This window comes from Piliocolobus tephrosceles, chromosome 4 (assembly GCF_002776525.5).
Source record: "Piliocolobus tephrosceles isolate RC106 chromosome 4, ASM277652v3, whole genome shotgun sequence".
NCBI lineage: Eukaryota > Metazoa > Chordata > Mammalia > Primates > Cercopithecidae > Piliocolobus > Piliocolobus tephrosceles.
The window spans coordinates 9,929,584-9,950,014 of NC_045437.1; the positions used below are offsets into that span (position 1 = coordinate 9,929,584).

General features: G+C 50.2%; 1 protein-coding gene across 1 annotated transcript in view; it reads left to right on the plus strand.

Annotated features, from left to right (window-relative positions):
- Positions 1-548: 548 nt before the first annotated feature.
- The window catches only part of ANKRD33B (ankyrin repeat domain 33B), a 93,407-nt gene continuing 73,524 nt past the window's right edge, over positions 549-20,431 (plus strand). The window contains exon 1 of the mRNA XM_023218283.2: positions 549-1,308. Within this exon, the coding sequence (XP_023074051.1) occupies positions 955-1,308 (354 nt within the window). The 5' untranslated portion in view covers positions 549-954. The remainder of the gene's footprint in view (positions 1,309-20,431) is intronic.

The following is a 20,431-nucleotide window of genomic DNA, read 5'->3' on the forward strand; positions in this document are numbered from 1 at the left end:
CAGATGCTCCCTGAGGTTCCGGAACACCCCGCCCCCAATCCCAGGGTCTGACCAACCCACAAGCCACGGCCGGCCCGGGTTCTGCGAGACCGGGGGACTCTGAGGATCGCCCCCCACTCCCGGCTGGGACTCCCCCAAGGCAGCCGACGGCCCCCAGTTCAGAGTGGCAGCCCCCCCACAGCGCTCCCCGGGCCCAGGTCCCAGGTGGACGGCTCAGCTCCGGCTCCCGGCTCCTCCGCCCGCCAAGCGCCCCGGGGATTCCCCGGCCTCAAAGCAGCCGCTGCCGGGTGGAGTCCGCCCCAAAGCCCGGGATCCCCCGAAGGGAGAAAACCCGCTCGGCACCTCCGAAGCCGCGGGAGAGACTGGCCCCACCCTGGCGCGGGGGCCCGACGCCCTCGGCGGGGGCCGGCTCCAGGGATCCGAGGTTCCCGAAGCTGGAGGCCGGCTCCACCCCGGCGTCCCCCCACCGCCACCTCCGTCCCCATCCCGCGGGCCGCGGAGAGGGGGGCGGAGCGGCTCGCCGCCCGCGACTCGGGTTCGGCTTCTTTAGTGATTGCTTCTGCTTCTCCCGCGCGAGCTGTCCCCAGCTCCGGGTCAAAGCTGCCAGGTGCCCCGTCCCCGTGCTCGGGAGAGAGTGTGCCTGGCTCTGAACTCTGGCCAGGAATGGGCCCCGGGGAAGGCCCCGGGTGAAGGCGTGTCCCTGCGCCCCGCCCCTCCCCGCCCCGCCTCGCCTCGGAAAGCCCCCGCGGTCCCGCCCACCCCGGGACTCGCTCAGCCTCCGGAGACTTTTTTCGCTGAGCGCAGCCGCCTGGCGCCGGTTTCCGCCGAGCTGGAGCGCGCGGGCCACGGCTTCCCTGGGGACGCAGAAGCGAGAAGCGGGGACCTCGGCGCGCGCCCCGCGTCCCGCTCTCCTTGCCCGCGCCCCGGCCCCCGGCCCGCGCCCCGGCCGCAGGCATGGTGCTGCTGGCCGGGACCGGGCCGGAGGGCGGCGGGGCGCGCTGCACGACCCCGCCACCGCCGTCCCCACCCCGGGGAGCGCAGGTCGAGGAGGACCCCACTGACTACGAAGAGTTTGAGGACTTCTCGAGTCTGCCCGACACCCGCAGCATCGCCTCGGACGACTCTTTCTACCCTTTCGAGGACGAGGAGGAGCAAGGCGTCGAGAGCGCGGAGAGCGTTCCGGAGGGCGTCCCGGAGGCGGCCACCCTCCTGCGCGCCGCCTGCGCCAACAACGTGGGGCTGCTGCGGACGCTGGTGCGGCGCGGGGTGAGCGTCGAGGAGGCGCAGGAGACTGACCGCAACGGCCGGGTAAGCGGGCGTCCCCGCAGGATTTGAGCACCCCACTGCCCCGCTCCCTTCCTCCCAACCACATCCCCGTGCCTCCCAGGTCCTGGCTCCGGACGCGTCCATTGGTCACTCAGCCGCCGCCCAGAGCCCCTTTTCGCCGCTGTTTGGGAGCGCGGTGTGGGGTGCCCTAGGTGGCCTCCCCGTCCCAGGCTGGGGGACGCGGTGCAGGGAGGGAGCAGTTTGCTCTGCCCGCGGTGGCAGCGCGGCAGGAAACGCCAGTCCGGCGTCCTCACCCCATCTCCTTCTCGTTTACCGGCCCCCAGGGACCTCCTGACTGAATTCGCGCTGGCGGCCAGTGCTGCAATCCAGGACTGGCTTTTTGCGGGGTTTCTTCAACCCGGTCCCCTCCTGATCATTACCTTTCCCCAGGCCCCTGGCAGGGGACCATTCCTCCTCGCCTGCAGGAGACAGCCCCTCCTGCCCAGCGCCCCATTTGTCCCCTGGGCCCCTCGCGCTGCCCTTGTTCTAACACGCTGGGGCTCAGATCGGCTCCTCGAGTCGCAGTGATTAGGACGCAACAGTTTATTCCCTCGCCGGGACAGCTTGGTCCCCTACCCCACCTCCGCTGAGCGTTGTGGCCCGCGCCGCGACCAGCCAAAGTGATCTCTGACTGGTCTGTCCGCACGGTCGCCTCCGCGAGCCACAGACAGCCGGGGCTCCCCAGAAGCAGGGCCTGGGGAGAGCCCCAGAGCCGCGGGGGGAGGGCACTCGGGTAGGACAGGCGGCGTGGAGGCAGACACAGGCTATCCATTCGTTATGACCAGACTCAGAGAAAGCAAGAGATGTTTAGAAAAGAAAAGAAAAAGTTGGCTTAAGAAGACCTGAGAAGGACTGGCTGGTGGAACACCTTCCACCAAGCAAAGCACTTCAAGGGAACACTGCAGAGTGACTATGGTGGCCAAGTGCCCATTAGTCTGTGCTCAGTGGGCACATGGCAGCGTTCTCACCTGATTTTTATATTCCCCAAGGTACCTTGTAGCTGCAGATGCAGCCTAGCGCAAATGCAAATGCTTTTGCTCGGGAGCCTGCAGCTGATAGAAAACATGTGCTTTCACTTGGGGATCTGGGTGACCTTGTGCCTTTGGTTTATCCTGCAGTGGGTGGGGCAGGTGGTTTGCCCTGACTGTGGTTTGGGCTGGGCTTAGGTGGATGGGAAGCCCTTGAATGTCACTTTCTGCTTGTACTACATTGCCCCGTGATTCCATTACCTCCACCTGGTCCCTCCCACAGCACGTGGGAATTCAAGATGAGATTTGGGTGGGGGCACAGCCAAACCTTATCACACAGCACTTGAACTTGGAGGAAGGGTCTGCACTTGTCATGTGTTAGGCAATGAGACCAGACGTGGGGTCCCCGTGGGTAGCATCACCTGGAGCCCTGTAGTTCCTGCTGCCGTTCCCCTTGCAGTGCCCCCTCCCCCAGCCCCAGCGACAGATGCCCTGGCTGGCATGTGATTAGGGCTTGGAGCCCCTCCCGAAGTCCTAGGGCCTGTTTCTCAAGCTCTACATTTGGTTTAACTGAGTTTTCAGGCCCAAATGTGTGTCTCAGAAACCTTGCTTTCTGGAAGCCGGTATGGGGACCAGCTTTAAAGGAAGCCCCACCAAGCTCATAAAGGAACAAGTGGGGTGGGTCTCTCCCGCTTCCTGGGCAGCCTGGTTATCTCCAGTGGGCTGGAATGGGCACAGGAGGGGCCTGGCTCACCCAGTCCCCACTCTAGGGCACCACTGGGCTCAGCTTTATATAATGGTTGCTTTAGGGGCAAAACATAAATGTTTGAAAACAGCTGCGTTGGAGAAAACTGACAGCAACGTAAACCATCGCCAGGGGCTTGAGCCTAACAGACTGAGTCTCCAGGCCACACAGCAGAGAGGCAGGGGAGGGCTGTGGTATGGGAGGCTAGCTCCAGCCTCCCAGCAGCTCTCTGCCTCAGTTTCCTCATTTGTAAAATAGGGATAACGGCAGCCTCTCCTCCTAGGATGTGAGCATAAAATGGCTTAGTACCCAGGGCTCTGAGAAGTCCTGGCCCCAGGCCTGTGTTCACCATCTTGTTTCTCATTCACCTGCCTTCTCTTGGCTTGGAAGAGAGCACCTTCCATTTTTATTTTGTTTTGTTTTGTTTTTTGTCTCCTGCCAGGCAAGGCTTTTTCTCTCTCTGCTTTTCTTCCCCCTTGATTACAGCAGAAGTGAAGACTTTGTTTCTCTGTGTCACGTAAAATAATGATGTAGGCCCGTACATAGCCTGCTAACTTAGAGACCCCTGGACTCCTTCATCTTTGGACCAGAGGGAGCAGGACCTGTGTTCTGTGCTTTGGGGGGTCAGTGGGGGGAGTGAGGCAGGAGCCTCAAGGCTGTTGATCAGACATCTTCCTGAAAAACAGCTGAACGACTCAAGTGTGGCAAAGCCCTGATGGCCCGCTCTGTGGTAAATTCACTGAGTCATTGCGAAAGTTTACTGCAAACCTACTGTGCTCCCGCTAGGTGCTAAAGCAGACTCAAAGCTGAATCCAGCAGTCCCTGCCTTGGAGAGTCCTAGCCTTTTAGTGAGGAAAAGAACTTGCAGAGGAAGAGCAGCTTGCTAAGACCTAGGAAACTGGGAGACGGACTGCTTTTCACATGATGGTGTCCGGTCTCCCCGACGGCAGCATGGCTGGCTCCCCCCTCACTCACTGCCTGCAGGCTCCTGGTTTAAGGCCACGTTCCCTGGGATGCTTTTCTGTTTCCTCTCCAAGCCTATAGAACCTGAAAGCTGAACAAGGGTAATGTAGGCATTCAGACATTGAGGGCTGAAATTATAAATAGGATGATCATTTAGAGAGCAGGTGACGTTTGGGCAGAGATGGTATCTAGGGGAAAGAGGAGTTAGACAGAGGGAACAGTGTGTGCAAAGACTGGGGCGGGAACCTCGTTGGAGCCTGGTCTCCAAGCTTATCATGATTAGTGACAGTGAAAACCTTAACGAAGGCCGGGACGGCTTTGGTGCAGTGGAGGGGTAATTGCATTAATGACAGAATGACAGCTCACAAGTACAGCCCACAGCCGGCTTTCTAGGAGGAAATGATCTCAAAAGGCGTCTAAACTTTTCTGGGACATGCTTGTTGAGCTCTTCATCTCTGGGCATTTAAGAAGGGAGCTTTGCCTGAGCTGACAGGCATTCCATTTGGTCTGGGTAACTAAGGGTCAGATGTGTTTTGTTTAAGAAAATGCATTCTCTCCTGCCTCCTGAGATTGATCGAATGTTGGATGTGGCTCAGGACACCATTTTCCTTCTAAAATATTTATTGCTCTAAAAGCATTGCATGATTTAATATGCAACATGTAAATATTTGTCAAATAATTGCCCAGAAACATTCAAAGGCTGCTCCTGATGTCATCTGGGTTTATGGTTGCTTTGTTCCTTCTGACTTGAGGCAGTGAAAGCTGCCATAATTCTTTTTCTTAATTCTTCTCTTCCACTTATTATCACCTGAAGTTCACCTTTATGGCCTTGGTGGCTCTTGAGATGACAGTGAAAACAAACAAAGTGTGTGGTTTTAATTGTTGCAGAAGAGCAGTTTAAATGTCAGACAGCTCTTGGACTTAATTAGGCCCAAATACGTGTTCAATTGAAAATATTGCACTCCTGTCTTGATGGGATTCTGCTTCTGCATGTTTGTGCTTGTTTGTTTTTGAGGCTGAGTCTTACTCTCACCCAGGCTGGAGTGCAGTGGCGAAATCTCTGTTCACTGCAGCCTCCGACTCCTGGGTTCAAGTGAATCTCCTGCCTCAGCCTCCCAAGTACCTGGGATTACAGGCGTGCGCCACCGCGCCCGGCTAATTTTTGTATTTTTAGTAGAGATGGGGTTTCACCATGATGGCCAGGCTGGTCTCGAGCTCCTGACCTCAAGTGATCCTCTTGCTTGGCCTCTCAGGTTCTGGGATTACAGGTGTGAGCCACCGTGCCTGGCCCGCTTCTGCATATTTAAATTTCCAGGGTCTCTTGCATTTTCCAAATTTTGGAAAAAACGTTTTCCAAAGGCCCCTGCATTGGTTTGTTAGGTCAGCAAAGCCCACATCACACCCACTGTGGGTGTTTCCCTTTACTCTTGAGGTGTTTAAAATTAAAACTTAATTTTCATAGATTTATAGCTATGATCAGAGCTTTATCTTGAAATGTATGTAAGAAAATTCTATTTTTATTTTATTTTATTTTATTTTATTTTATATGTTTCAGAAAGATTTATAAGCTCCAGAATCACTTTTCCCCTAAAATGAGACTCCAGTTACTCCAGTTACTGGAACAGTGCTTCATCTTTACGGGGCCTCGGTGCTCGTGGCCTGTGTGTGCACTGAAATGGGCTGATTAGCATAGAAAGTGACTTCTCTGGTTCTTGTTAGTTACCACGGAAAGTTAATTCTGGCCTCAGGCCTCTGTATGCTTGCCGAGGGCCTGCAAGCACAAGGGAGAGGTTTGCTTTGCTTTTTAGGAATGTATGTTAGGCTGGGCGTGGTGGCTCCTTCCTGTAATCCCAGCACTTTGGGAGGCCAAAGCAGTCAGATCACTTGAGCCTAGGAGTTTGAGAACAGCCTGGGCAATGTGGTGAGTGCCCGTCTCTAAAAAAAATACAAAAATTAGCCAGGCATGGTGGTGGACTACTACTAGGGAGGCTGAGGCAGGAGAATCGTTTGAGCCCAGGAGGCGGAGGTTGCGGGGAGTTGAGATTGCACCAGTGCGCCCCAGCCTGGGTGACAGAACAAAACCCGTGTTTGAAAATAAATAAATAAATGCATGTATGCTAGTGTTTTAGTTGCATCTCCAGATTTTGAACTGTGAGAAAGGGGATGAGGAGGGCAAATTGAGCAGAATGCTAGACCGGGAGTCCGAGGGGCTGGAGTCAGAGGACTCAGCTGAAGTGGGTTTGGCGGCAGGTGGGCGGTTGGGGGCACTCTGGGTCTAGCAGCTATGTTGCCCAGGCTGGTCTCAGACTCCTGGCATCAAGCAGTCCTCCTGCCTCGGACTCCCAAGGTGCTGGGATTACAGGCATGAGCTACCATGCCTGGCCTCCTTTATTCTTTTCAATGAGATTCTTTAACAACATGACCCAAATATCTTTTTTTGTCAATTAGGACTCATTAAAGAAGAGAAAACAGGCATTGAGTTTTTTTTTTTTTTTGAGACGGAGTCTCGCTCTTTTGACCCGGCTGGAGTGCAGTGGCCGGATCTCAGCTCACTGCAAGCTCCGCCTCCCGGGTTCACGCCATTCTCCTGCCTCAGCCTCCTAAGTAGCTGGGACTACAGGCGCCCGCCACCACGCCCAGCTAGTTTTTTGCATTTTTTAGTAGAGACGGGGTTTCATCGTGTTAGCCAGGATGGTCTTGATCTCCTGACCTCGTGATCCACCCGTCTCGGCCTCCCAAAGTGCTGGGATTACAGGCTTGAGCCACCGCGCCCGGCTGGCATTGAGTTTTTTAAAAAAATTCCTTGATATAAGTGTGTTTGTGTTTATAATATTGTAATCGTTATTATTATTGGTCAGCTGCCAATATGAAAACAAACAGAGCAGGTGGAATAACCCATTTCAAGTCTGTACTGACAGTGCTGATTTCCCCCAGAGTCTGTGACTTTGCCCCTGATCTTCAGTGTGAAATGGAGAGGGGGCTCTGCTGCGTTTGGGTTTCTTGAGTACTTACTTTAAAATCTTATTTGTTTATTTATTTATTTTTTTGAGATGGATCTCGCTCTGTTGCCCAGGCTGGAGTGCAGTAGTGCGATCTCGGCCCACTGCAACCTCCACCTCCTGGGCTCAGGCGATTGTCCTGCCTCAGCCTCCTGAGTAGCTGGGATTACAGGCATGCACCACGACACCCAGCTAAATTTTGAATTTTGAGTAGAGATGGAGTTTCACCATGTTGGTCAGGCTGGTCTCAAACTCCTGACCTCAGGTGATTCACCCACCTCGGCCTCCTAAAGCCCTGGGATTGCAGGCATGAACCACCGCACCTGGCCTCTTGAGTATTTATTTGAGCCAACAGGTGTCCACACTGGGGCTTGCGCCTGGACCCCAGAGCGTGCTTCTCATTGCCTAGTCCTGATCTCCAGCTCTGATTTTTTTAGATTGAGGAAATATCCATCACCTCAAGGAGTTAATAGTTTTCAGAAATAAATTTAAAAAACAAAATTTGGATAAATTTGAACAACAACGACAAAGTTTAAAAAAATGTGAGTCCAGATTTCTGAGGCGTTTTGCACCAGGTAGTCTCCCAGCGACGGTGGTTCCCAGCTTGGACTGTACATTAGAGCCATCTGGAAAGGTCTGTAACAGTCCAAGTGTCCAGGCCACATCTCAGAATTAACTGAGAATCTGAGGGTGAGATAAGACGTCAGTATTTTCTTTTTTTTGAGACGGAGTTTTGCTCTTATTGCCCAGGCTGGAGTGCAGTGGTACAATCTCGGCTCACTGCAACCTCCGCCTCCCAGGTTCAAGTGATTTTCCTGCTTCAGCCTCCCAAGCAGCTGGGATTACAGGCACCTGCCACCACATCGGACCAATTTTTGTATTTTTAGTAGAGATGGGGTTTTACCATGTTGGCCAGGCTGGTCTCGAACTCCTGACCTCAGGTGATCCACCCACCTCGGCCTCCCAAAGTGCTGGGATTACAGGTGTGAGCCACCACGCCCGGCCAGGACATCCGTATTTTCTAAAGCTCCCAGAGTCAGTTCAGTGTGCAGCCAACATTGACAACCACTGGTGCAGACTCTTGAACTCAAAGTGGGGTCCTCAGACCCGGAGCAGGGGGTTCCCTGCTGGGGAACTTGTTAGGCGTGCAGAATCCCAGCCCTTCCCACCAAGACCTGCTGAGTCAGGGTCTACTTTTCAGCAAAACCTGCCAGGGGCTTTGGAGGCAATGGAGCCTTTGAGAAGCCTTAGCACAGAGCATCTCATTCTACTCTCGGAGTGCCGTGATGTGGATGTGGGTGTCTGTGGTGAATGGATGAAGTCACAGGTTCAGGGAGGTACCGTAGGCGCTCCGTGGTGGAGCCAGGAGGCAGTTCCAGTGCAATCTGAGTCTGAAACTTAGCATCCCCACAACACATGGCTTCACCTGCTGCCCATGCCGCAGCATTAGTGACAGGCAGCCCGGTCTGGGCCTGTTCCCCACGTGGACACTGGAATACGACTTCTATCTTTCCTTGTCTCAGAAAAAGTGTGCCACTGTGAATGCATTTAACTCCGTTCACTGGGCACCTCTGCTGAGCACAGGCCGACATGGTTATGCCTGCTGTTTCCCGGGCCTCCCTGTCTGTGCCTCTCCCAGCTGGAATGTCCCTTGCCAGAGGTATGGGTCGTAATTCAAGAGCCAGGTAAGCATCCCAGAAACAGAGGCCAGAGAGAAATGCTTTATTCTTCATTCCCGTGTGATCAGATGCCGGCTTCTGATCTGAGTTTCATCAGACCCGACATAAATATGCCTCTGGAAGCATACATTGTTGTTTCTCGGTTTCTTTGAAATTGCTCTCAAATCCCACCACTCCAATCCAATCAGTTGCCACTGAGCCAGCTGTGACATGGGATTTCACTTCTACCTCAATTTCTGTATCTCTGACTTAGTAGAAATAAGTAAAATCCACCTTCAACTGTCCTTTAAATTCAGGGACATCATTTAAAAATAATCTCTTCCAGCTGGGCGCGGTGGCTCACCCCTGTAATCCTAGCACTCTGGGAGGCTGAGGCGGGCAGATCACGAGGTCAGGAGATTGAGACCATCCTGACTAACGTGGTGAAACCCCGTCTTTATCAAAAATACAAAAAATTAGCTGGGTGTGGCGGCAAACTCCTGTATTCCCAACTACTCGGGAGGCTGAGGCAGGAGAATCACTTGAACCTGGGAGGCAGAGGTTGCAGTGACCCGAGAGCGCGCCACTGCACTCCAGCCTGGGCAACAGAGTGGGACTACGTCTCAAAAAACAAACAAACAAAAACAAAACAAAAAAACTCTTCCAATTCTTTTATGGACATACATACTGTATTAGTCTATTTTCATACTGCTATAAAGAAATAAAGAACTGCCTGGAACTGGGTAATTTGTAAGAGGTTTAATTGACTCACAGTTCTGCATGGCTGGGGAGGCCCCAGGGAACTTACAGTCATGGCAAAAGGTGAAGGGGAAGTAAGGCATGTCTTACTACATGGCGGCATGAGAGAGACAGAGCGCGAGGGGGGAAGTGCCACATTAAAACCATCAGATCTTGTGAGAACTCACTATCATGAGAACAGCAAGGGGGAAATCCACCCCCATGATCCAATGACGTCCCAGCAGGCCCCTCCTCTGACATGTGGGGATTACAATTTGAGATGGGATTTGCGTGGGGACACAGGGAAACCATATCCTTAATTACATCAAGGACTCCTGACACCCTGCTTTATCTTAAACTCTGACATCATCAGATCCACAAACAGGTAACACCATCATACCCCTCCACTCCCCATCACGACTAAAAGGGGCATCTTCTCAGTCATACTCTTCAGGTCTGTGTGACTGCCATCAACCCCTTCCTTGCCCATGGGCTCTTTTACACACGCACAAACATGAGTAAGCATGCGTATACACACACATACACACATATCATCCACTGGCTGTCTAAAAGAGTGCCACCTTTTGTGAATGAAGCATATTTTCTTTGTTCACATGTTTTAATAACTTTTCTACACCCTTATTTCTTTTAATTAAAAGGATTTATGTATTCTTCTACATATGGAATTATCTTGACTTAATTTGGAGAAAAATTTCACATGGTTATGATTTAGAATTATTAGCCCAGTGGTCTGTAAAGCCAAGCTCAAGAAAATGCAAAAAAGTGGTGTCATAAACACCATATTCTCTGAATTTGGTTAATTTCTTTTTTCTAAGTCTAACACAATTGTGAACTCCTAGGTAAAAAGGGAAACCATAATATAAATTAGAGCTGAAAAGTAATAAAAATAGTACATACCAAAATTTGTGGGGGAAAGCAAAAGTAATATCTTGAAGGAAAATTATAGGTAGAATAAAACTAAAGGAAGGAAATAATCAAATGAAAAGCAGAAATTGATGAAACGATGAAGATTATAGATCCAGGACAAAAGCTGATTCTCTGAAAGTAATAATAAAATAGATATTTTTGACAATAGTTGTCATAAAAAAGAGAAATAGCACAAATTTGAAAATACAGGATAACAGGTTATAGCACAGTTATAACAAAGATTACAAAGAGATCCTATAAGAATGTCATCCTATTACATTTTAAAACTGGCCAGGTGCAGTGGCTCACGCCTGTAATCCCAGCGCTTTGGGAGGTTGAAGCAGGAGAGTTGCTTAAGGCCAGGTGCTCAAGACCAGCGTGGGCAACATAGCAAGGCTTTGTCGCTACCAAAAAAAAAAAAAAAATTAAAAATTAAAAATTAGTCAGGTGTGCTGGCACATGCCTGTTGTCTCAGCTACTGGGAAGGCTGAGGTGGGAGGATCACTTGAGCCCAGGAATTCAAGGCTGCAGGAGGAGCTAGGATGGTGCCACTGCACTCAGCCTGGATGACACAATGAAACCCTGTTTCCAAGAAACAAACAAACCTCACTTAAGAGTCTTGCTGGCGGGCCAGGCGAGTGGCTCACACTTGTAATCCCAACACTTTGGGAGGCCGAGGTGGGCAGATCATGAGGTCAAGAGATCAAGACCATCCTGGCCAACATGGTGAAACCCCATCTCTACTAAAAATACAAAAATTAGCTGGATGTGGTGGTGTGTGCTTACAATCCCAGCTACTAAGGGGGCTGAGGCAGGGCAGGAGAATCGCTTGAACCCGTGAGTTGGAGGTTGCAGTGAGCCGAGATCGTGCCACCGCACTCCAGCCTGGCGACAGAGCAAGACTCCGTCTCAAAAAAAAAAAGTCTTGCTGGGTTTATTACTCCTTCCCCATAGTCCTAATTCTGTGCCATTGTTGAGCCTTACCTTTATGAATAAATAAACAGAGCCTGGCAAATGAAACCAGTTTTCTGTCCTTTAGAGCTAAAGCTAAGGGTAAATGTGACAGACAGAGTCCCCTATTTAAGTTGGAGAGCTTCCTATAGCTTTCCAGGGTATGGCTAACACCATCTCCAGAGACCTTCTGCTGCACATTCAAGCAGTTCCAGGCCACTCTGCCTCCCTTCACAGGGACACTGACTTACTCTTGCTGATTTAAAAATAAAGGAAGGCCAGGGAATTACAGGGAGTGGAAAGAGCCAGTCTCAGAAGGTTATATGCTGTGTGCTTCCATTGATGTCACAGTCTTGAAATAATGCCGTTGTGGAGATGGAGAACTGATCAGAGGCTGCTGGGGCTGAGGGTGGGGAGAGGAGAAGTGTTACCATAAAGGGGTAGCTGGAGGGGGCCTTTCAGTGCTGGAGCCGTTCTGTGCCTTGATTGTGGTGGTTACAGGAAGCTACGTGCATAGACGGACGTATACACACACACACGCACAATTGTGTGCATACAGATGCAATCTGAATAAGCTGCTTGGATTGCAGCAATGTCAAGTTCATGGCATTGTTATTATATGGTAATTGTGCAAGATGCTACCTTTGGGGAGGACAGGTGAAGGGTACAAGTTCTTGTGGGGCTGTAACTATTTCAAAATAAAAAGTTGAATGAGTGTGAAAGGCTGCACACGTGACCTTTTTTCTGTAGCCTTGCTTCATCAATCAATCAAATTTTGGACCTGAAAGCGGGGTCAGACCTAGTTGTTAATAGGTGGGAAGAGGACTCCCTGGAAATACTGGGCGACAGAACCTGGCTACCTTCACTGTGGCTCATGGGCCAGCAGTGTTGGCATCGCCTGGGAGCGTCTACCAAATGCAGGATCTCAGGCCCCTGAGAATCTGCATTTTAAGGTCCTGAGATAATTTGCGCATACATTTAAGTTTCAGGAGCTCTAGAACTTTTCTTAGAGTAGAAATCCAGTTTGTTGGTTACATGATCCTGGACAAGTCCCGTGATCTTTTGATCTTCAGGTTCCTTTGGATCCCCATCTAGAAATTGGGAGGCTTACTATGAAGGTAATAACACCTCCTAGAGGTTCTAGGCAGAATTAACGAGTAAGTTATAGAGAACGTGCTTGTGCCATAATAGACACTCAGTAAATAGAGCTGTTGTTTCTAGGGGCGAATGAATCTCCAGATGGTTTTCCAGTGCTGCTAGTTCCATTTTAGCCAAGGGGAAAAGTGGAAGCAAAGTGAATGTTTAACCAAAGAGGAGTAGTTAAGAAAATAGCACATCCGCATGGTGAGGCCTCTTTTGTAACTGTTAAAAGTGGCAGCCAGTGCCATGGGGAGAAGCCCAGAAGGGAGCAGAGGAGGGTGCTGGGGCTGCTGGTGCATCTTGTGGGCACCTCTGATGACGCGAGGGTGGAGCCTGAGACGCTGGCCCAGGAAATGGAACAGAAGCCTATCGCGGGTGGGAGGAGATTCGGAAGTGGGATGAGGAGAGCTTTTCAAGGAGGGGGAAGAAGCTCGTGCCGGGGATGGTCACAAGCCTTTCCCTTTTCTTTCTTTCTTTTTTTTTTTTCTTTTCAGATGGCGTTTCGCTCTTTTTGCCCAGGCTGGAGTGGTGCAATGGCGCAATCTTGGCTCACTGCAACCTTTGCCTCCCAGGCTCAAGCAATTCCCCTGCCTCAGCCTCCTGAGTAGCTGGGATTACAGGCATCCACCACCACACCCGGCTAAGTTTGGTATTTTTAGTAGAAACGGGGTTTCACCATGTTGGCCAGGCATGTCTCGAACTCCTGACCTCAACTGATCCACCCACCTCGGCCTTCCATAGTACTGGGATTACAGGCATGAGCCACCGTGCCTGGCCGCCTTTCTCGTTTCTTCAGCATTTCCCTTGAGTACCAGTTACTGCAAACACCCCTGGAGTCAGGGTCCATCCTGGGTCTTGCAGGGACTGATTCTGTCTGGTGTTGGGCTATGCACAGGTGACTGGTGGATTCCCGGGTTCTCCCCATATCTGCTTCCCTTGAACGCTGTCAAGGCAGCCATCCAAAGGGCCTGGCCCTCTCCATGTGGAGCAGGAGGGTCAGTCTGTATCGTTTGCTTCTAGACCTTACAGCTTTTGCATTTTAAAACTCGAGGGACAATAGTCATCTCCTAAAAATAGCAGCAGTGACATAGCTCCGCAGTCAGTTTTGCTGGCACTGGGAATTCAGCTTTTGTCTCTGGTGTTAGATAATGGGCAGGTTTCTAGGAAATGAATTCCATGTACAGCCAGGTTCAGTTGACCTCACTGGAGACCTTGACCCCACCTTGCAGCACCGTGGGGTCCTTTAGTCATCTCCCTGCTGACTTCCATGCTTTGGAGGGTCCAGGTCTTTGGGGGACGTGTTTCCTTGGGAGTGCAAAGGCCCTAGACACATAAGAGGCACGTTTTAGGAAACTGGCACAGCCTGGGATGGGCCCTCAGGAGTGAGGGAAGGGGCAGTGCCTTGTCACCTGTATGTCCTCTGTTGAAGAGTGAACTGCACCAGGCCATCTCTGAGGCTCTTTCACACACTGTGATGGGTGGAGGCCACTTTCAGCTGCAAGTACAGGCCCTGTAGGCAGTCAGCTCATTCTGGTTTGCCTGGGACTTTCCTGGTTTTTGTTTTTAGCACTGAAAATCCTGCATCCTGGGAAACCCCTCTGTCCCCAGGGAACTGGGATAGTTAGTCACCCTGCCTATGAACAAGGCCACCCGTAGGTTGAGGCTGCACACAGAATGCTGCCTAAGAGAAACTGAAGGACCCATCAACCACAGAATTTCTCCTTTAGCACTATCTGGCCCTGACTTTGGAGGAAAGCAGCGTGTTAAGTTACATTATATGGAAGGAAGCATTGGACTAAACTTAGTTCCTTATACTGTGTTCTTTTATCACACAAGAAAGCCATCACCCAGCCAGGGGCAGGGCCCACACGGGGACACAGGACAGATAGACCTTCTTGGGAGGATTTTGGGAGATAGGAGAGCCCTTGATCCGAGAGGGCCCGTGGGGTTTAGGGTGGGACTGAATTGGAGTTGGGGAAAAGTAGATTAAATACATTTCTTGAAAAAAAATTCAGTTACTTAAGATATGCTAGAGAAGCTACGGTCCATTTCTTTTTAATAGAAATAATCATTTTAAAATTTTATCAAGTGTGAACAAATTTGAACCATCGGCTTTGTTTATGAGGCACAAGTGTTTTGAGTTAATTTTGAAAAACCCCAAACCTATCTCATTTGTTAGAGACAGTGACTTATAGTGACTCTACTAATAACTTTATTGGGTCTAAGAATACTTAAGATAGGCTCTTGGCTGGGCGCAGTGGTCATGCCTGTAATCCCCCCGCACTTTGAGGGGCTGAGGTGGGTGGATTGCCTGAGCCCAGGAGTTCAATACCAGGCTGGGCAACATGGCAAAACCCCATCTCTACAAAAAAATACAAAAGTTTTCTGGTCATGTGGCATGCATCTGTAATCCCAGTCACACAGGAGGCTGAGGCTGGAGAATCACCTGAGCCCAGGAAGTCAAGGCTGCAGTGAGTGGTGATTGCGCCACTGCACTCTAGTCTGGGCAAGGGAAGTGATACTGTGTCTCAAAAAAGAAAAAGAAAAAAAAAGATACTGTCTCTTTTTTTTTAATTCCCTTGTTTTAATCTGGCAGAGGGACTTTGAAAAATACTTAAATACTCATATCATTCTTATGGATTGGTTTGGGTGTGTGAGTTCTAACACAGACAGGAAGGCTGTGTTTCCTATCAGTAAAATCCAAGAAGCCTGTGAAATAATGTTTCTTTTTTTCCTGAACTTTATTAAAACACAATATCAGGTGCTGAAGGGATAATTTTGAAATTCTGTATTTTGAGTGTCTTTCCACTTGCAGAAGAGGTATGTAGTTTTTAAAATTTTTGAATATAACTACTTGTGCATGACGATGAAAAAGTCACTTTCACTCAAAAAATACCAGGGTATTTATCTGGAAAATTAATCGATGCTCATATAGATTATCTCTAGCCCTAAAAATTGATGGAATTCTATCTTATGATTAAAAAAATTAAATGATTAGAATTAAATGATTAAAATAAAGTCGTCACGGGATGACTAGGAACAAATTTTTTTTAAAGAAACCTGATGGAAAAGATCAAAGTAATGGGAAATCCCCAAAAAGCATAATAAAAGGAAGTAATTTGAAAGGCAAAGTGAAGAAAAAGGAACCTTTTAAATAACAGCTGTATTGATATAGAATTCACATACCATACAATTCAACCGTTTAATGTCTACAAATCAGTGGTTTTTAGCATGTTCACAGAATTGTGCAATTGTCCCCACACTTAATTTCAGAACATTTTCATCAATTCAGAAAGAACCGCATACCTTTTAGCTTTTACCCTCTATTCCCCACCCCCTCCAGCCCTAAGCAACCATTAGTCTACTTTGTGTGCCTGTTTACATGACTTATGGGAGGATTTTTATGAAAGAACCAGATCCTTATAACTTTATGTTACCCTGTCTTGATATTTTCCTCAGTAAAATAGTAGGGCATTCACTCTGCCACCAGGAGTGGCTGCCACATGCAAGACATATGCGGGTTCTACCTGTCAGTGTCTCACCATAAATTACCTGTCAATTACAGTGGAGGATGAGGGGCTGAGTCTTTTCAAGTAGGCAAAGCCCTAAGTCTGACTCATTCTGTGCTGAGCATTGGGCCACGCTGTCCGTTCATTCGTTCATTCATCTCTAGTTGGTTTGCTGACCTGTCGCTGCAGAGGCCCTCAGGGTGTGGTCCCCACCCAGCCTCACTTGGGACCTCACCTTAGACCCCTTGCTGGGGCAGGGTCAGCATCACTGTTGAGCAAACCCTCCAGCGGATTCTGTTGCCTGCTCACCTTTGAGCACCATGGAGGGACTGCTTTCAGGACATCGTCTATTTTGATGTTTCTTCCCCCTCCACCCCTGGCCCCGCCGCCCCTACCCCACCACCCTTCAGGTTTTCTCTCCTGCTTGCTTTTCTGAAGAGAAGGTTGCGATTGGTTTCTCTGGGTCTTGTCTGTTCCCTTCCTCTCTTTTCTTTCTTTTCTTACTCCTGCTTCCGGTTTGGGGTGGGGGCAGCTCTGTGGAGAGTAGGCTGTTTGGCTTTGCCCTTGGTGGGGTGGCCGGGGGTGGGGCTTGGGAGGGACTCGGGAGTGGTCAGATGTTAATGGACGTCTGCTTCTGCCAGTGGCTTGGGTCCGGACTTGCCCCTGGATCAGGTCTCGTCAGTGGCTTCCTCCCACTGCCTCCTCTGCTGGTTCTTTCCCTCCTTTTCATGAACGTATTTAGATTCCTCCTGTCATAAAAACAGAACCAACCCAAAACCCCAAACTCATCTGGGAGTGGGTTGGGCTCCGGTAGGTCCTCTTAATCTTCTGCTTCCCAAGGCCAAAGGGCTGCCAATGGGGGGGTCCTGTGTCCTCGTCCTGCCTCCAGCCTTGGGGTGGACTGGTTCTGCCCTTGCCAGCCCAGGGCTTCTGCCTTCTCAGGCTGCTTCTCCACAGCATATGTTGGCTTTATTGGTGGGTGTCATGAAAGCATCTGTGCCTGGGGCCTGGCCCTACCCGTTGAGTCCTGATTTCTTCCCCATCCAACCCACTGAGACTTCTCATGACCTTGGCAGGGCTGCCGCCTCCTCCCCAAGCGTTTTGGGCACTGTTGTCAGAATTGGAACATGATGACAAACCTGCTTTGGGGGCTGGGATGCCAGGGCAGAGTCTCAGATTCCCTTGGCCCCTTGCCTCTCAACCAGGTGTCCTAGGTGTGAGCAGCCTGTTCAAGGTGCACAGTGGCCCGGTGCTCTGGGCTCACCAACACTAGCTCCTGGGAACTGCTCTGCATCTGGGATCCTGACACCACAGCCTCCACCCTGGACCCGGGAGCCTCTTTTTGCTTCTTTACACTGCTCATTTTTGGTCTCCCCTGGATGGTCTGGTTTCCCTTCCTTTGTTCCACGAGGTGCTTTTCACAGGCTGGCCTGTTTACTCCCTATCGTGGTTAGTTTTATGAGTCAGCTGGGCTAGGCCACAGTACCCAGGTATTCAGTCAAACACTGGTCTAGGTGTTCTGTGCAGGTATTTTGTAGCTATAGTTAACATCTACAGTTAGTTGACTTTAAGTCAAGGAGGTTACTCTCTATAATTTGGGTGGACCTCATTCAATCCATTGAATAAAAACTGGGGTTTCTTGGAGGAGAAAAATTCTGCCTCAAAGCAGAAACTCCTGCCTGAGTTTCCAGCCTGCCTTCCTGCCTGCCCTGTAGATTTTGGACTTGCCAGCCCCCACAATCCCATGAGCCAATTTCTTAAAATAAATCTCTTTATGTCTGTATCTCCTCTTGGTTCTGTCGCTCTGGAGAGCCCTGACTGATGCATTCCCATAGGAACATTGTCTGCTGGCAGAGCCTCCGCAGGCTCATGCAGCTGGTGCCAGCTCTCAGCCCTGGACCACTTTGCTAAGAGTCACGTGTGCATTCAACCTCATGTGCAGAGTTCCTCCTGCCAGTCTTCTCCCAGCTTCTCCTTCTTAACGTGTTCCTGTTGACTCCGGGGCCAGCTTCCTGGGTGTACAGCCTGTGCAGTCCACAGGCCTGTGCGTAAAAGGGCCCTGTGTCTGGTATAATGCTCTGCTGTTACTGTTTTGAAATTCTTAATGGTTTTGAACCAGGGCCTGCATTTTCATTTTGTGCTGGGGCTGCAAAGTACAGAACTGGTCCTGGCTGTCCCTGCGTTTCTGGCTACCCATGTTTACAATCCGAGAGTCAGCCCAGCCTTCCTCGTCTCCTGTATCCAGTCACTTCCCAAGCAAGGGGATGTCCACCATGATGGTCTCCCACGTTTCACTGGGGTCTCACTTAAACAAGTGCTATAACCCCCCGCCCTGGAGTCTCTCACCAGTCTGTTCTGCTGCTGCTTCTAGATTTATCTTCATGTATGTGGCTTTTTAATTTTCTTTTTTACAGCAACTCGTCTTTGGAAACTCTCCCTGGAGGGCCCCTCCCAATAGTTCTCCAGATGCTTTCCTCTGTGTCACAGAAGCCAGGTGACTTGCTGTCCCCCCAGCCATGCGACTTGCTGTCCCCCCAGCCATGCGCTGTGCCTCCTGCTCCCTGATCCACCACAGTGGATCCTTGTTCTCCATGGACCACACACCTGTCCCTCCTTTGACTACAGGCCACTCAGAGGTCCCCTCCCATGGACTTCCCGTGGGCCCCTTTGCTGCATGGCTTCCCCGACTTTGGACCCTCATTGCAGTTTGCAACTTGGCGTAGACGCCTTTCATTCTGCATTGCTTTGTACTGATTGGTGGATATTTTCTCTTGAAGCTCGGTCAGCTGCATGAGGGAGACGCTCAGCCTCATTCAGTTTCTGCCCTGTGCAGTCCAGCAGTTTGTTGCACGTGGTTGGTGGATGATTGTCCCTGCTTTTTTTTTTTTTTTTTCTTTTTTTGGGATGGAGTCTTGCTCTGTCACCCAGGCTGGAGTGCAGTGGGGTGATCTTGGCTAACTGCAACCTCCGCCTCCAGGGTTCAAGTGATTCTCCTGCCTCAGCCTCCCAAGTAGCTGGGACTACAAGTGCATGCTACCACGCCTGGGTAAGTTTTTTGTATTATTAGTAGAGACAGGGTTACCCCATGTTGGCCAGGCTGGTCTTGAACTCCTGACCTTAGGTAATCCGCCTGCTCTGGGCCTCCCAAAGTGCTGGGATTACAGGCGCGAGCCACCGCGCCCGGCCTGTCCTTGCTTTTTGAACATGATTCAAGTACCGTGCCCTGTTGCCAGTTACATACACTATTTTGAAAGTTCTTAAAAATAAGGTAGGTCTCAGCACTGTGGACCTTTTGGTTCCAATAATCCTTTGCTGTGGGAACCCGTCCTGTGCATGGCAAGGTGCTGAGTAGCATCCCTGGCCCCTGCCCACTGGATGCCAGCACCTGTGCCTTCCCCTTTGTGACAACCAAAGTCTCCAGACATTGCCAGTTTCCCCTGTCGAAGTCACTGGAATAGAGACTGAAGGGACTAACATTGTTGGAGTTGTGAACCTGGGCGCCTTCTTACCTGGAAGGATCTGTGGTATTTGGCACTGCTTGCTGCTCTTTCCTGGCTCTTCCTCACCAAGAGTTTTGTCAGGTGCTCTTTACAGTTAAAGAATTTATGTACTTTGGTAGGAAAATTGTGTTTACCAGCCCCTCCAACAAGTGGTCCTATTCTGTAAGATGGAAAATACCTACAATTAGAGTTCCTGGCTCTGTAAATGATTCTGTTTGTTATTTAGAGTGTTTGTTGTTTGAATCTTAACATTTGACCGTATTTTCCTCTTGGATTTGTAATAGGACAAGGGAGCTATTAAAAGTGTAATCTGAGGAGATTAGCCCCAGGAGGCATGAAATATCCCTCTGAAGATCCCAGTTGGTCTTTTGAGGACACCTGCCACGTTTATCCAGTGCCTGGCACGAGCAGCCTAGAAGACGAGTGGCGGCAGCTGCCACCTGCCCGGTGTAAATGTAATTGACAGGAAGTTAATGAGGGGCCAGAGACGACTGTTTTACACCTAACAGAACCGCATGACACGTGTTTTACCCAGAAACCATGCGTTTGGCTTTGATTTTCAAAGTGATTTTTATGAACTAATAACACTTCAAGCAGGCACATTCTCTGTTGGAATTCTCCCTTTAAAAAGAACTGTCAGCTGGGGGCGGTGGCTTATGCGTGTAATCCCAGCACTGTGGGAGGCTGAAGTGGGCTGGTCACTTGAGCTTGGGAGTTTGAGACCAGTCTAGGCATCATAGCGAGACCCTGTCTCTACAAAAAATGTAAAAATCAGTCAGATGTGGTGGTACATGCCTATAGTCCCAGCTACTTTGGAGGCTGAAGCAGGAGGATCACTTGAGCCAGAAAGTTGAAGCTGCAGTGAGCCATGATCATGCCACTGCATTCTAGCCTGGGAGACAGAGCAAGACCCTGTCTCCAAAAAAATAAAAAAAAAAAAAAAAAAAAAAAGAAATGTCACAGAACAGTTTGCCTTAAATAAGCCTCTTGATTCAGCATGAAGTTGC